This window comes from Ranitomeya variabilis, chromosome 1, assembly GCF_051348905.1.
Source record: "Ranitomeya variabilis isolate aRanVar5 chromosome 1, aRanVar5.hap1, whole genome shotgun sequence".
Taxonomy (NCBI): domain Eukaryota; kingdom Metazoa; phylum Chordata; class Amphibia; order Anura; family Dendrobatidae; genus Ranitomeya; species Ranitomeya variabilis.
The window spans coordinates 447,859,137-447,872,604 of record NC_135232.1 but is presented as its reverse complement, the minus strand read 5'-3'; the positions used below and the strand labels follow the sequence as shown (position 1 = coordinate 447,872,604).

At 46.6% G+C, this 13,468-nt stretch overlaps 1 protein-coding gene across 3 annotated transcripts in view; it reads left to right on the top strand.

Moving 5' to 3' along the window:
* Positions 1 to 13,468, top strand: part of ADAMTSL1 (ADAMTS like 1) — a 481,733-nt gene that overhangs the window by 237,876 nt on the left and 230,389 nt on the right. For all 3 annotated transcript variants that reach the window (XM_077249770.1, XM_077249780.1, XM_077249800.1), the window contains exon 7: positions 6,241 to 6,398. In XM_077249770.1, the coding sequence (XP_077105885.1) occupies positions 6,241 to 6,398 (158 nt within the window). The remainder of the gene's footprint in view (positions 1 to 6,240; positions 6,399 to 13,468) is intronic.

The window sequence follows — 13,468 nt, the reverse complement described above, 5'->3', positions numbered from 1 at the left end:
TCCCACGCTCCAGGTCATATGAGGACATCCACCAGGGGGCGCATCACCGCGACTGAAGGAAATGTAGGTCAATGACCTACATTTCCTTCATTCGCCGGGGATTACAGGCACGGAGCACAGCTGCATTTAGCAGGGCTCCTGCCTGTAATATTAGTTAACCCCTTCAGATGGATTACTTCGTGGGACGAGACGGTTCACCAGAAGGTATGTATCTTGTGCGTTTATTATTTTTCCAAGCGAGGGTGTTCCTGATGGATTGAGAGAACAATAAATTATTACAACAACCGCTGTGTTTATTTAATTAAACTACTTTTAAATCATGTGTGTGTGTGTTTTTTAACCCTTTCCAACAATTGGATTAATAATGGATAGGTGTCATAATTGACGCCTCTCCATTATTAATCTAGCTTAATGTCACCTTCCAATAGCAAGGTGGCATTAACCCTTCATTACCCCATAGCCCACCGCTACAGGGAGTGGGAAGAGAGTGGCCAAGTGCCAGAATAGGCGCATCTTCCAGATGTGCCTTTTCTGGGGTGGCTGGGGGCAGTTGTTTGTAGCCATGGGGGGCCAATAACCATGGACCCTCTCCTGGCTATTAATATCTGCCCTCAGTCACTGGCTTTACCACTCTGGCGGAGAAAATTGCGCGGGAGCCCACGCCAATTTTTTCCGCCATTTAACCCTTTATTTCAGCAGCTACAGCGCTGAAATTTTGCACATACACACTACTAACATTAGTAGTGTGGAATATGCAAAAAAAAAGGGGATATGAGATTGTTTACTGTATGTAAACCATGTCTCATATCCTGTCGGGTTTGTGCAGGAGAAATGAAAAGCCGGCAATTGAATTACCGACTTTTCACTAACAGCGCTGCGTATTTCTCGCAAGTCACACTGCAGGTCCGTGTGGAATCCGTATTTTTCTCGCCCCCATAGACTTTCATTAGCGATTTTTTTTGCGCAATACGCTGACAAACGCAGCATGCTGCGATTTTGTACGGCCGTAGAAAGCCGTATAATACTGAACCGTAATATACGGCTAATAGGAGCAGCCCCATTGAGAATAATTGTGCCGTATGTAATGCGAGTTTTACGGACGTAGTTTCTGCGCTCTTACGTCCGTAAAACTCGCCAGTGTGACGCCGGCCTTACAATCTGCCTTAATGGTGTTCTTTCACATTTTGTACTATATTAAAGCTTAGGCATGTGTGTATAAATAAAATGCTACAAGGTAAGAAAGTTTTCACACCAAATATTGACTCAATTTACATTTCGATTTTTATTTTTTCACTAACTTTGCATGATTAATAAAATAATTAATAATCTATTAACCCTTTCATGACGTGGCCAATTTCCATTTTTGCGTTTTCACCTTCTTCCCAGAGACATAACTTATTTTAATATTCCGTCCGCACAGACATATCAGAGCTTGTCTGTTTGCAGGACGAGTTGTACTTTTGAATGACACCATTCATTTTACCACATGGTGTGCTGGAAAACTGGAGAAAAAAAATTCCAAGTAGGGAGAAATTGTGAAAAAACCTAATTCTGACCTTGTTTTTTCGGGAATTCTTTTTACAGTGTCCATTTTGTGGTAAAAAGGACTATATTATACAGCTTATCAGTATGATTACGGTGATACCAAACATGTCCAGTGTTTTTATTATTTTAGTGGTGAAAGAAAAATCAGAGATTTGAAAAAAAAAAAATTGGGGGGTTGTGTCGCCATTTTCCGAGATCCATAATATTTTCATTTTTTGGTTTGAGGGCTTATTTGTTGTGGGGCAAGATGTTTTTATTGATACCAGTTTAGGATAGATATGACATATTGATCACTTGTTGCAACATTTTTTTGAGATCTTGAATTTTTTCAGTTTACGGTGTTTACCGATCACGTTATTCATTTTTATATTTTGATAGATCTGACTTTTCTGAACGCTACGATACCACATATGTGTATTTTTTATCTTTACTTTTAATATGAGAAAAAGGGAGTGATTTGAACTTTTGTGTTTTTTTACTTTTCACTGTACTTGTTAGGGGACTTGAACATGCGATCATCTGGTTTGTGCTATATACATCAGTACCACCACTGGCGTAGCTAGAGCTTTTGCCGCCCGGGGCTGTTCCCAAGTTTGGCACCCCCCCCCCATTGCCGTCACTCAACGCAGGGCGCCGCCCCCTCAGCGCTGTTTACCCATGAAATCCGGCACCTGCGCTGTGTATCGCAGTTTGGTGCAGGCGTAGAGAGCTCTGGCCGTCTGACGTCACAGCCAGGCTTGCAGACTGTGCCTGTGCGGCGAGTGCGGCCACCCACCTTGGTAATCCCAGCCCCGCAGTGTGTTATGCATTATGCAGAGTGCAGGGCTGGGATTCACAAGCAGGGCGGCCACACAGGCGCAGTGTCCAGCATTGCCTCAGTGTGTCCAGCAATCTGCCCCAGTGTTCAGCATTGCCCCAGTGTTCAGCAATCTGCCCCAGTGTCCAGCATTGCCCCCAGTGTGTCCAGCATTGCCCCCAGTGTGTCCAGCAATCTGCCCCAGTGTCCAGCATTACCCCCAGTGTGTCCAGCAATCTGCCCCAGTGTTCAGCATTGCCCCAGTGTGTCCAGCAATCTGCCCCAGTGTTCAGCATTGCCCCAGTGTGTCCAGCAATCTGCCCCAGTGTCCAGCATTGCCCCCTCTGTGTCCAGCAATCTGCCCCAGTGTCCAGCATTACCCCCAGTGTGTCCAGCAATCTGCCCCAGTGTTCAGCATTGCCCCAGTGTGTCCAGCAATCTGCCCCAGTGTCCAGCATTGCCCCCAGTGTGTCCAGCAATCTGCCCGTGTGTCCAGCAATCTGCCCCAGTGTCCAGCACTGCCCCCAGTATTCAGCAATCTGCCCCAGTGTCCAGCATTGCCCCCAGTGTGTCCAGCAATCTGCCCGTGTCCAGCATTACCCCCAGTGTGTCCAGCAATCTGCCCCAGTGTTCAGCATTGCCCCAGTGTGTCCAGCAATCTGCCCCAGTGTCCAGCATTGCCCCCAGTGTGTCCAGCAATCTGCCCGTGTGTCCAGCAATCTGCCCCAGTGTCCAGCACTACCTCCAGTGTTCAGCAATCTGCCCCAGTGTCCAGCATTGCCCCCAGTGTGTCCAGCAATCTGCCCCAGTGTCCAGCACTGCCCCGAGTGTTCAGCAATCTGCTCCAGTGTCCAGCATTGCCCCCAGTGTGTCCAGCAATCTGCCCCAGTGTCCAGCACTGCCCCCAGTGTTCAGCAATCTGCCCCAGTGTCCAGCACTGCCCCCAGTGTGTCCAGCAATCTGCCCCAGTGTCCAGCACTGCCCCCAGTGTGTCCAGCAATCTGCCCCAGTGTCCAACATTGCCCCCTGTTATGATCCTTAGTGGTTGAGGATCACGAATTACTCCAGCTAAGTAACAAACATAGGACAAGCTCTAGGGAGGTGGCAAACTGGACTAACCGCAAATCTGAACCTATCCAAACACACTAGAAGTAGCCGGTGAACGTGCCTAAAAAATCCTAGACGTCTCGAGCCAACCTGGAACTAACTACCCCTAGAGAGAAAGAAAGACCTCTCTTGCCTCCAGGGAAATAATCCCCAAAGATATAGAAGCCCCCAACAAATAATAACGGTGAGGTAAGAGGAAGGCACATACACAGGGGTGAAAACAGATTCAGCAAATGAGGCCCACTAATACTAGATAGCAGAAAATAGTAAGGGGTCTGTGCGGTCAGTAAAAAACCCTAACAAAATATCCACACTGAGATTTCAAGAACCCCCGCACCAACTCACGGTGTGGGGGGAGAACCTCAGTCCCCTAGAGCAACCAGCAAGCGAGGAGATCACATCTTAGCAAGCTGGACAAGAAACATGATGAATGCTGATAATCAAAAAATGAACGGACAAAAACTTAGCTTGTCTTGGAGAGGCTGGGAGCAAGGTAGTCACAAGGAATCTGAAGAGCACTGAATACATTGATAGCAGGCAAGGAACTGAGTATCCAGGTGAGTTAAATAGGAAACGAACCAAGGATAACGAACCAGCTGATGCAGCCAACCTGCAGAAGACAACACTACACAGTATCGCTTGTGACCACTAGAGGGAGCCTAAAAATAGAGTTCACAACAGCCCCCAGTGTGTCCAGCAATCTGCCCCAGTGTCCAGCACTGCCCCGAGTGTTCAGCAATCTGCCCCAGTGTCCAGCATTGCCCCGTGTTCAGCAATCTGCCCCAGTGTCCAGCACTGCCCCCAGTGTTCAGCAATCTGCCCCAGTGTCCAGCACTGCCCCGAGTGTTCAGCAATCTGCCCCAGTGTCCAGCATTGCCCCCAGTGTTCAGCAATCTGCACCAGTGTCCAGCACTGCCCCGAGTGTTCAGCAATCTGCCCCAGTGTCCAGCACTGCCCCCAGTGTTCAGCAATCTGCCCCAGTGTCCAGCACTGCCCCCAGTGTTCAGCAATCTGCCCCAGTGTCCAGCATTGCCCCCAGTGTGTCCAGCAATCTGCCCCAGTGTCCAGCCCTGCCCCGAGTGTTCAGCAATCTGCCCCAGTGTCCAGCATTGCCCCCAGTGTGTCCAGCAATCTGCCCGTGTGTCCAGCAATCTGCCCCAGTGTCCAGCACTGCCCCCAGTATTCAGCAATCTGCCCCAGTGTCCAGCACTGCCCCCAGTGTGTCCAGCAATCTGCCCCAGTGTCCAGCATTGCCCCCAGTGTGTCCAGCAGTCTGCCCCAGTGTCCAGCACTGCCCCGAGTGTTCAGCAATCTGCCCCAGTGTCCTGCATTGCCCCCAGTGTTCAGCAATCTGCCCCAGTGTCCAGCACTGCCCCGAGTGTTCAGCAATCTGCCCCAGTGTCCAGCACTGCCCCCAGTGTTCAGCAATCTGCCCCAGTGTCCAGCACTGCCCCCAGTGTTCAGAAATCTGCCCCAGTGTCCAGCATTGCCCCCAGTGTGTCCAGCAATCTGCCCCAGTGTCCAGCATATTACCCCCAGTGTGTCTGAGTCAGACATAGAAAAAAAAAACAGTAAAATCCTCACCTCTCCCGTTCCCAGCGCAGGTCCGATGCACTCAGCGTCTCTCCGGCTCTGCAACGCTCGGGACAGAGAGGCTGAGCGCGCAGTGATGACGTCATCGCACCCTCTGCCCTGAGACGTCGCAGAGTCAGAGGGCGCAGAAGACGCTGCAGCTGCCGCAGGAACCAGGAGAGGTGAGTATTAGAACGGGGGCCCAATGCCAGCGCTGGTATCGGGGGGGGGGGGGGGAGGCCCTGGTCGTGGCGGCGGTCGGCGCCGCCCGAAGATTTAAAGGGCCCGCGTCTCTTTTTCTTTTTTTTTTCTTCCTCCTCCTCCTCTCTGGGTCGGACCCGCCCCCGGCATTGTGCCGCCCGGGGCGGACCGCCCCCCGCCCCCCCCTTCCTACGCCACTGAGTACCACAGTATTTCTGCATATAGTAAAAATTACGGGCACATGCAGAAATTCAAGGGAGTTCCATAATGACAAGCAAGGAGTCTTCAATAGACCCCCAGCTGTCATAGCAACTCATCGCCAATCCGGGATCATGTCACGGGTATGCTGATCCTCATAGAATGATTCACCCCTCCTTGTTGATGAGTTTGATAGTGACATTTAACCAGTTAATCGAGGGCAGCACTTCACACCACCCGCGATTTTTAGACATGGGTTCTGGTTGCAACTCACAGCCATTGCCTACCGGGTATAGGGCTCATGTACGGCGCATGTCATAAAGGGGTTAAGACACTATTATTAGTGCATTGTTACTTTGCAGCATTTTTGTACACATGCCTAATACTGTTGCATAGTAGTGTAAATTAGGTAAAATTGTGTGAAAATAACAATATTATAAAGCTATACCTTAATGCTTCACACATGCGATAGCTTAATGTTATATATTTTTTTACCTTTGTATTTTATAGAACATTTTGGATACATGTAAAACAATGTGACATACAGTATTAAAAAGGTGCTGTGTGTTCTTACGGCTTGTGTATGTTATTTCAGTGCTCCAAACTGGGTGCATATAGACAATGTCATAGGCAATAATGTTTGTGTTTGTCAATAAATCAGAATATTTTCAAACTGAAAAGATTTGTGATTAAATTACGCTTTGTCCATGGGATAATATGATGTTTAACATAATAATAATATGCTGATCACGTGGGTTCCCACTAATCATCATGAGAACAAAGTCCCACGACCACTCACATATTCTGTCTAACATTTGCAGACTTGGAAACTAAGACTCTTCAAGGTGTGAAAGGTGAGAACGGACTTAGCAGCACAGGCTCATTTCTTGTGGACAACACTACTGTGGACTTTCAAAGGTTCCCTGACAAAGAAATCCTTCGGATGGGTGGTCCTCTTTCTGCAGACTTCTCTGTAAAGGTATGCTAAAAGTAGCAAGATTCTTGGCTGCACTGGATAGTTTTCTAATCTTTGTTTGCAATGATAGGTTACCAGGAGTTAGTCAGTGAAATATAGATCAGAGTCTACAGGTCAACTTTAGATATAGATACCTAGTTAGAGAAAAACTGGGAGTAAATTTCCTAAGCAAACATGTCCAAATTCTTACACCATTTATTACAAAAACTGACATACAGGGGTTGGACAAAATAATGGAAACACCTAACGTTTTGGCATCATAATCTTTGAACATGTGATAAACATGCAAACCGTGACATAGTGACATATGGTAATGTTTTGCAGTTGATTATTTGTGTTATGTGATATGTGTATGTAAATTAACTGTTTGTTTTGCATAATTGTAAGAACATTGATGAGAACCTGATACCAATGGCAGACCTCTCGGATTTTCAAAGAGGCCAAATTGTTGGTGCTCGTATGGCAGGCGCTAGTGTAACAGAAAGTGCCCGAATGCTTGGCGTGTCAAGAGGTACTGTCTCCAAAGTAATGACTGCTTTTGAAAGAGAAGGAAAAACGTCCGCAGCAAAGCACAGGTACGGCCGAAAGTCAAAGTTGACTGAGAGAGACTGTCGGACTCTAAAGCGAATTGTAAGAGAGGATCGCAAGACCACAGCTCCGAAAATCACTGCTGAGCTCAATGAACACCTACAGAACCCAGTTTCCACAAAAACTGTTCGTCGGGAGCTGCACAAATCTGAATTCCACAGAAGAGCTGCAATTAGAATACCGCTGCTCTCAATGACAAATGTTTCCAAGCGTTTAGAGTGGTGTAGAAACCTCCAGAATTGGTCCCTCGAGCAGTGGAAACGTGATATTCTCAGACGAATCATCGTTTACCCTATTTCCAACTTCCGGCCGAGTGTACGTTTGGAGACAGCCGAAAGAAGCATTCCATCCCGACTGCCTTCTCCCAACCGTAAAACATGGTGGAGGTTTTGTGATGATCGGAGGTGCTATTTTGTGGAGATCCGCCGGGCCAATGATATCCCTTCATGGAAGAATTAACAGCCGAGATTATTTAGGCATTTTGGGCGACCAAGTGCATCCAATGGTTCAAGCACTGTTCCCGGAGGGGAGCGCCATCTTTCAGGATGATAATGCATCAATTCATACAGCTAAAATCGTTAAAGCATGGCACGAGGAACATTCTAATGAAGTTGAGCATCTCATCTGGCCCCCACAATCCCCAGACCTCAACATTATTGAGTATTTATGGTCGATTTTAGAGATTCAAGTTAGACATTGATTTCTGCCGCCATCGTCGCTCAAAGACCTGGAGGGTGTTTTAACTGCAGAATGGGCTAAAATTCCTTTGGAAACAATTCACACCTTGTATGAATCCATACCTCGGAGAATTAAGCTGTAATCGCAGCAAAAGGTGGACCTACACCATATTAAACTAACTTTTGTTAATGTTTCCAGGTGTTTCCATTATTTTGTCCAACCCCTGTACATGCCATGTGCCATGTGTATATGTGTCAAGCCAACTTTTTGTTCCTCACTAGACAATTTTTTAGAAGTATCAAGAAAACGGGGGTCTTAAGAGAGTCTTCAGAAGCACCAAGCTGTGCCAAAATTGTGCCACAATTTAAGAATGCCAACCGTATAGATTTAGGGCAAGTTGGTTCACGTGTCCCATTCCATCAGACACAAAAGCAGCGTGTGGTTTCTGGACAAGAGAGGGAGTACCGCTTCTTACATGATGGTGTCTGCAGCTCTTCTTTTGATTAGCTGGCCTCGCATGATGTTATCCTTGCTGCATAACGCAAATGTAACATTTCACCGGCTAAGCAAAAGTAGAGCCTCGGAAACTGCTAAATTGGAGGCTGCACTCCCTGTTCCATCCAGTTGCCACAGACCACGGTCATCATGGGCGATGGAATAATATATGCAAATAAATTTGCATCAACTCTACAACCAAGAGATGTAGTGAGGAAGATAAGTGTCAAAAACAAAACATGCAAAATGGATCAAATCTGGATGGATCAACACTGTTATAAATTTGGCACTTTTGCCTGACATGTCTAGTTTTGATCTGTCAAAACTTAAGACAGTAATAATAGATTTTCCCCAATATCTCTTATTTTGGAAAATTCCTGTGATAGGTTCTGTTCTCTGTAATAGTGTTCAAGTAATGCTCATAAGTACATCAAATCAACCCAGTTAATCATATAATTAGATTAGTTGATCACTGAAATGGGAATATTTGTATCTCTGCAGTAGTCTTGGGTAGCAGGCGTTGTAGAAATGGTTAAGCATGGACGAGTGACACTGTTCCCATACTCCCACTTGAAGATGCACTCCCATCAAAGTTTTTATCCTCTTTAATATATTGCAGTCATCATATTATATAGCACTATGTACTTACAATTGCTCATTTTGCCTTTCTACCCAGCTAATTCCACCGTTTTCTCTTTTCTCTTCTCTAAGAAGAAACTGGAAGTTTCTTGTCCATGCATGAATCATCCCCTCCTTCAACTCTTGATCCAGCTGCTCCTTCCTCCCCCTGCCAGGAACTTTTGAAGTGATGACTCATGCACGGAAAAGAGACTCACTGTTTCTACATAGAGGTTAGAAGGATTCAGTCAGTCAGTCTTTAATCATGTGATGTCATAGACCTAATGGAAAAAAAAAAGAATTAGCTGGGCAGAAAGGCAAAATGAGCAATTGTAAGTACGCAGTGCTATATAATATGATGATTGCAATGTATTGAGAGGATAACAATTTTGATGAGAGTGCTTCTTTAAAGACACATATCTCCATTTTACTATGAATGGCCAAGATGGGAATTCCTCTTTTATATGGCAGGTCCATTGAGGATAGTTACAGCTAAATTTGTTCTGTCTTGCACATACTAGTACAAAAGTCCCGATGGGGTAGAGTTCCCCCAAAATACAATCTAGATTTTTTCCATTCAAATGGCAGGGGGTCTAAATATGGAATTAAAAATACCAATCGTACAAGATCATTGCAGAAGCCTTTGGAACTTAACATTAAACTACTCTGATTATAGGAAAAACGTATTTTTCTGGATCACCATATGGCATTTAATATAAACCTATGTCCTGAATGCCGAGCTTAGCAGAACAGGTCCTTTTTATGTTTCACCCTGAAATATATGTAGCATTGTATTCCAGGAATAATCATTTTCGGGTTTCTTTAACGCTTAGTTGATGAAGGCTCTTTGGAAACATTTTGGGATAAAGAACAGTCCACCCTGAGGTTTGAACAGATGATATTTTGCCTGCCATGAACACTGAGCGATCTCTCTCAGGCAATACTTACTAGCGACATGCAACTTACATGATTTGCATGAAATTAATATTCAACATGGCAAAATGAATGTATTGATTAGCTTTTCCCAAGACATCGGTAGGCACATTGAACTTTCAACTAATATGTGTGCACTGACAGATGAAACAGCACAATTTCCCACTCGGTACATGGTTTTCGGCTGTTTGAGATAATGTAAAACACATTGCTGGAAGTAATACTTGCCTTCTTTTAGAACCACAAGAAAAATATAGCATTTGGGAATCACAATAAAATGAAAGCTTTTTAAGAAGGTCATAAAGACCTTGAGAGGCCCTTAGTCACATAACTGTAAAGTGCTACTCTGAATCCAAGACTTTTCGGTAGCGTCAAGGGATCCAAAGTCAGTTGGTGTGCTACCCATTACAAGGGGCTATGTGGCACAAGTATGCTATATATGAAACAGCATCTAATTCATTATTACCCTAGCATTTATTTCAGATATGACTTATTAAAATAATCAGAATTATCTGTTACCGTATTTCATAAATATACAACTCAACGTCGAGCTTTTTGTGCGGGTGGGCGATTAATCCAGGTTTTACAAGTTAATGGTTATGGAAGTCCAGTTCCCAACATTCCATATTTCACTCATTTTAGCCACCCTAAAATGATACTCTGTAAAATATTTTTGATCCAGTGCCAGTTGCTCAGAATTCTTCATATATGTGAACCGTGAACTTTCCGACATCTGCTGCCTCATTAGCGAGATTACTACAGTATATTTATTTTACTGCAGCCATAAGGTAGACGTTTGCAGTTTTTTGTGAAATGTAGACAAAAGATCTATTTGTTTTTAATAAATAAAAATAAGGATATATTTGGACTTATCTTTTTTAGGAAAATAACTACACATATATAAATGTACAGCATCACTTATAAAATAACTCGCCTCCTAAAGTTGTCTAGAAATAAATATTGTAGTAATTAAAACATATCTGTTAGGAGTTTTAACAATGCAAAATCTATACTGTCCTGAATTTTATAAATCTCATACCTGATGAGGCTGGCGTACAGTCAGAATGTCTATAGGTTTAGCTGAATCTTTTCCCAACTGATATTAAAATAGTATTAATATAGAATGCCACTCTATTTATTTAATAGTGTAAAATACTCATTTCAGTATCAGAAGAGAAAACTATAACATACTGTTATACAGCCATTTTGCCATGGATTTTTAAAGTAAGTACATCAGCATCATCCGGTTTTCGAGATGTTTTGAATAAAATTTGCAGTTTGTATTGTGAAATCGAATGAGAAATTCTCTATAGAGTTACAATAAACCTACACATCTATTTTTAGTATAAGAATATAGATATAGCAAAGCTGAGTTTGTAACTTGGGAAAACTTACATTATATTGCAACACATAATCTGTGTTTTTACATAATATTGATCTCAAGAGTTTAAGCGACCTAAGACCTTGTGACTAAAAAGTGACTATACAGTTCACATATACAGTCACGCTTTCTTGTAACCTCTGTTTAGCTTCCGCTGCTTGTTCTGCACAGAACAGCGAACATTGTTCCTGCTTCTAGAATTGTCACCACTGTGCATGGAGATTGCTGGGGTAGGTCTTAAATCATAGCTCCCTGCCTTTCCTTAAGGCTTGTTTTAGACTTACTACTACACTCCTCATTCTAATGAGACAGTCATCCTGGAAGCAGGAGGAATGGAATGTTGACCTGAGCAGATGAGACAGGAAAGACCGGAGCGAGCCGTACCCCTCCCCCCATGGCGTAGGCGGAGGCCTGCATGACAATGGGTGGAAGAGGGGCAGTATCTAGGATAATTAGTGGGGAGGGAAGCTTTGGAGCTGGGGACTATATGTCGGGTTGTGTGGGTGGGATCTATCACTTCCCGCTCCTTTGGATCGCGAGCAGTACCTCCATGGCTAGTGTGGATGCGATCCTTGAGGGCCTCAGGGCCGCGGCAGCTTTACAACCCCCCAGGTGGCTGGAAGCGCAGGTCGCCCACATCATGTCCGCAGGAGCATGGCCGTCTGTTGTTGCTGCGGCGGTCTCGGAGGACGCGGCCCCCCGAGCGCCTTTCACTGGACTCCGGTCCTCGAGTCCCCCGCAGGCGCAGGAGCCCCTTACGGGACCCTCCAGGCCGGGCGCCGGTAAGTAAAGCAGTCAGGCGGCCCCGGCCTGGGAGGAATCCGAATGCCAGACGGGGCTCAGCAGCGGTCGCGAGTCCGGCACCTCGCAGTGCAGCGAGGGCGGAGCCTCGGTGCGCCGGTCAGCGCCTGGGGCCTGTGGGAGCGGGAGGCCGCGGCGGTGAGGCTCCTGCCGCGGGGCCTGCCTCGGCCTGCCTCGGCCTGTGAGGGTGGTGTCTGGTGCAGGCGATGTTGGGGCGGGCGGTCCGAGGCTGGATGGAGCTTGCTGGCCCTAACATCGGCGGCAGGGAGCTCTCCTGCATCAGGTCGGCGGGACAGTGCTTTTTCATCGGCGGCTGGCGCTGGGACGGATGTGAGCTGGTGCGCTGCAGGCCCCTCCACGCAGGCACCTTTCTTCCTGGCGACGCAGAGTCCAGGCCTCCTACCTTCCGTGCCTGTGACGGTGCAGGGCACGCAGGCCAACTTCCTGGGGTTCCGCCATCCGCCGGATTTGGGTAGGTCTGACGGGGACGCCGTGAGTCAAGGTCGTCTGGATGCCAGCACTTCGGCTGGAGGGACCACAGATCCCTTGCAGCCCGGTGAGTATACGTCCATGTCAGGTCTTTGTTCTCCTAATGTGTCATCACCCGCTTTTATGGGTAGTCAGGGGGTTGGTAGTGTTGAGAGGGTGGCGGGTGATAGGGGTTCGGCGGGGGTCCGAGAGCTTTTAGGTAGTATGCAGGATTTGTTGTCCAGGTTGGAGCAGGGTATGTCCGCTCAGAGGCATTTGGGTGCTTGGTTGAGCCCGCAGTTGGGGCCTGTTGGTTCAGTGGTGGCGCCGGTGGCGGCGCCTGCACCGATATCGGTCTCGGTGCAGACGGAGAAGGAGTGTAGGGTGCATTTGGATGATAGGGCTCATGGCGAGGTTTATGTGTGTTTTGAGGGTCCTTTAGGGGCACATCTTAAAAAGGAAGTTAGGGAGAAGATTGCGAAGGACGAATACGTTGAAATTTTTTCATTGCTCCCGTTGGTGAAATTCAATTTGGATAAGAAGAAGAAGGAGGAAGTAAAAAAGGAGGATGAGGAAAAGCGGCGGTGGCGCTTGATTCCTCAGACGTTTGCTAACTGGCTGCAGGCTTTTGCCATTCTGGCCAGCGTGATTGGGGAAAAGGCGCCCGAGAACTGCTCAGGTCTGTTCTGTTATATGGATTCCATTAGTGAGGCCCACAGGGTTTATGGTGGTCAGGCGTGGCTCAGGTATGATGAGCAGTTCAGGCAGAGGAAAGCGGTTCGACCGGCCATTAGGTGGGATCGAAAGGACATTGGTCTATGGTTGCGGGTGATGGCGCAGTACAAGTTCGGCCATCCCTTTCACGGAGGGGCCGGAAGTTCCGGCCAGGGTTTTCAGTCCAGTTCCGCAGGGTCCTCCAGTTCCACTGGGCAGGCAGGGGGACAAAAATTGGGTGTCTGTTGGCAGTTCAACGAAGGGCAGTGTAGATTCGGAGTCAATTGCAAGTTTAAGCACTTGTGTTCTCATTGCAGCGGCTCCACTCATGGGGCCGCAAAATGCTTTAAAAAGGGTAGAGCCAAGCCGGGAGGTGGTAATACCCATGGGGGTGACA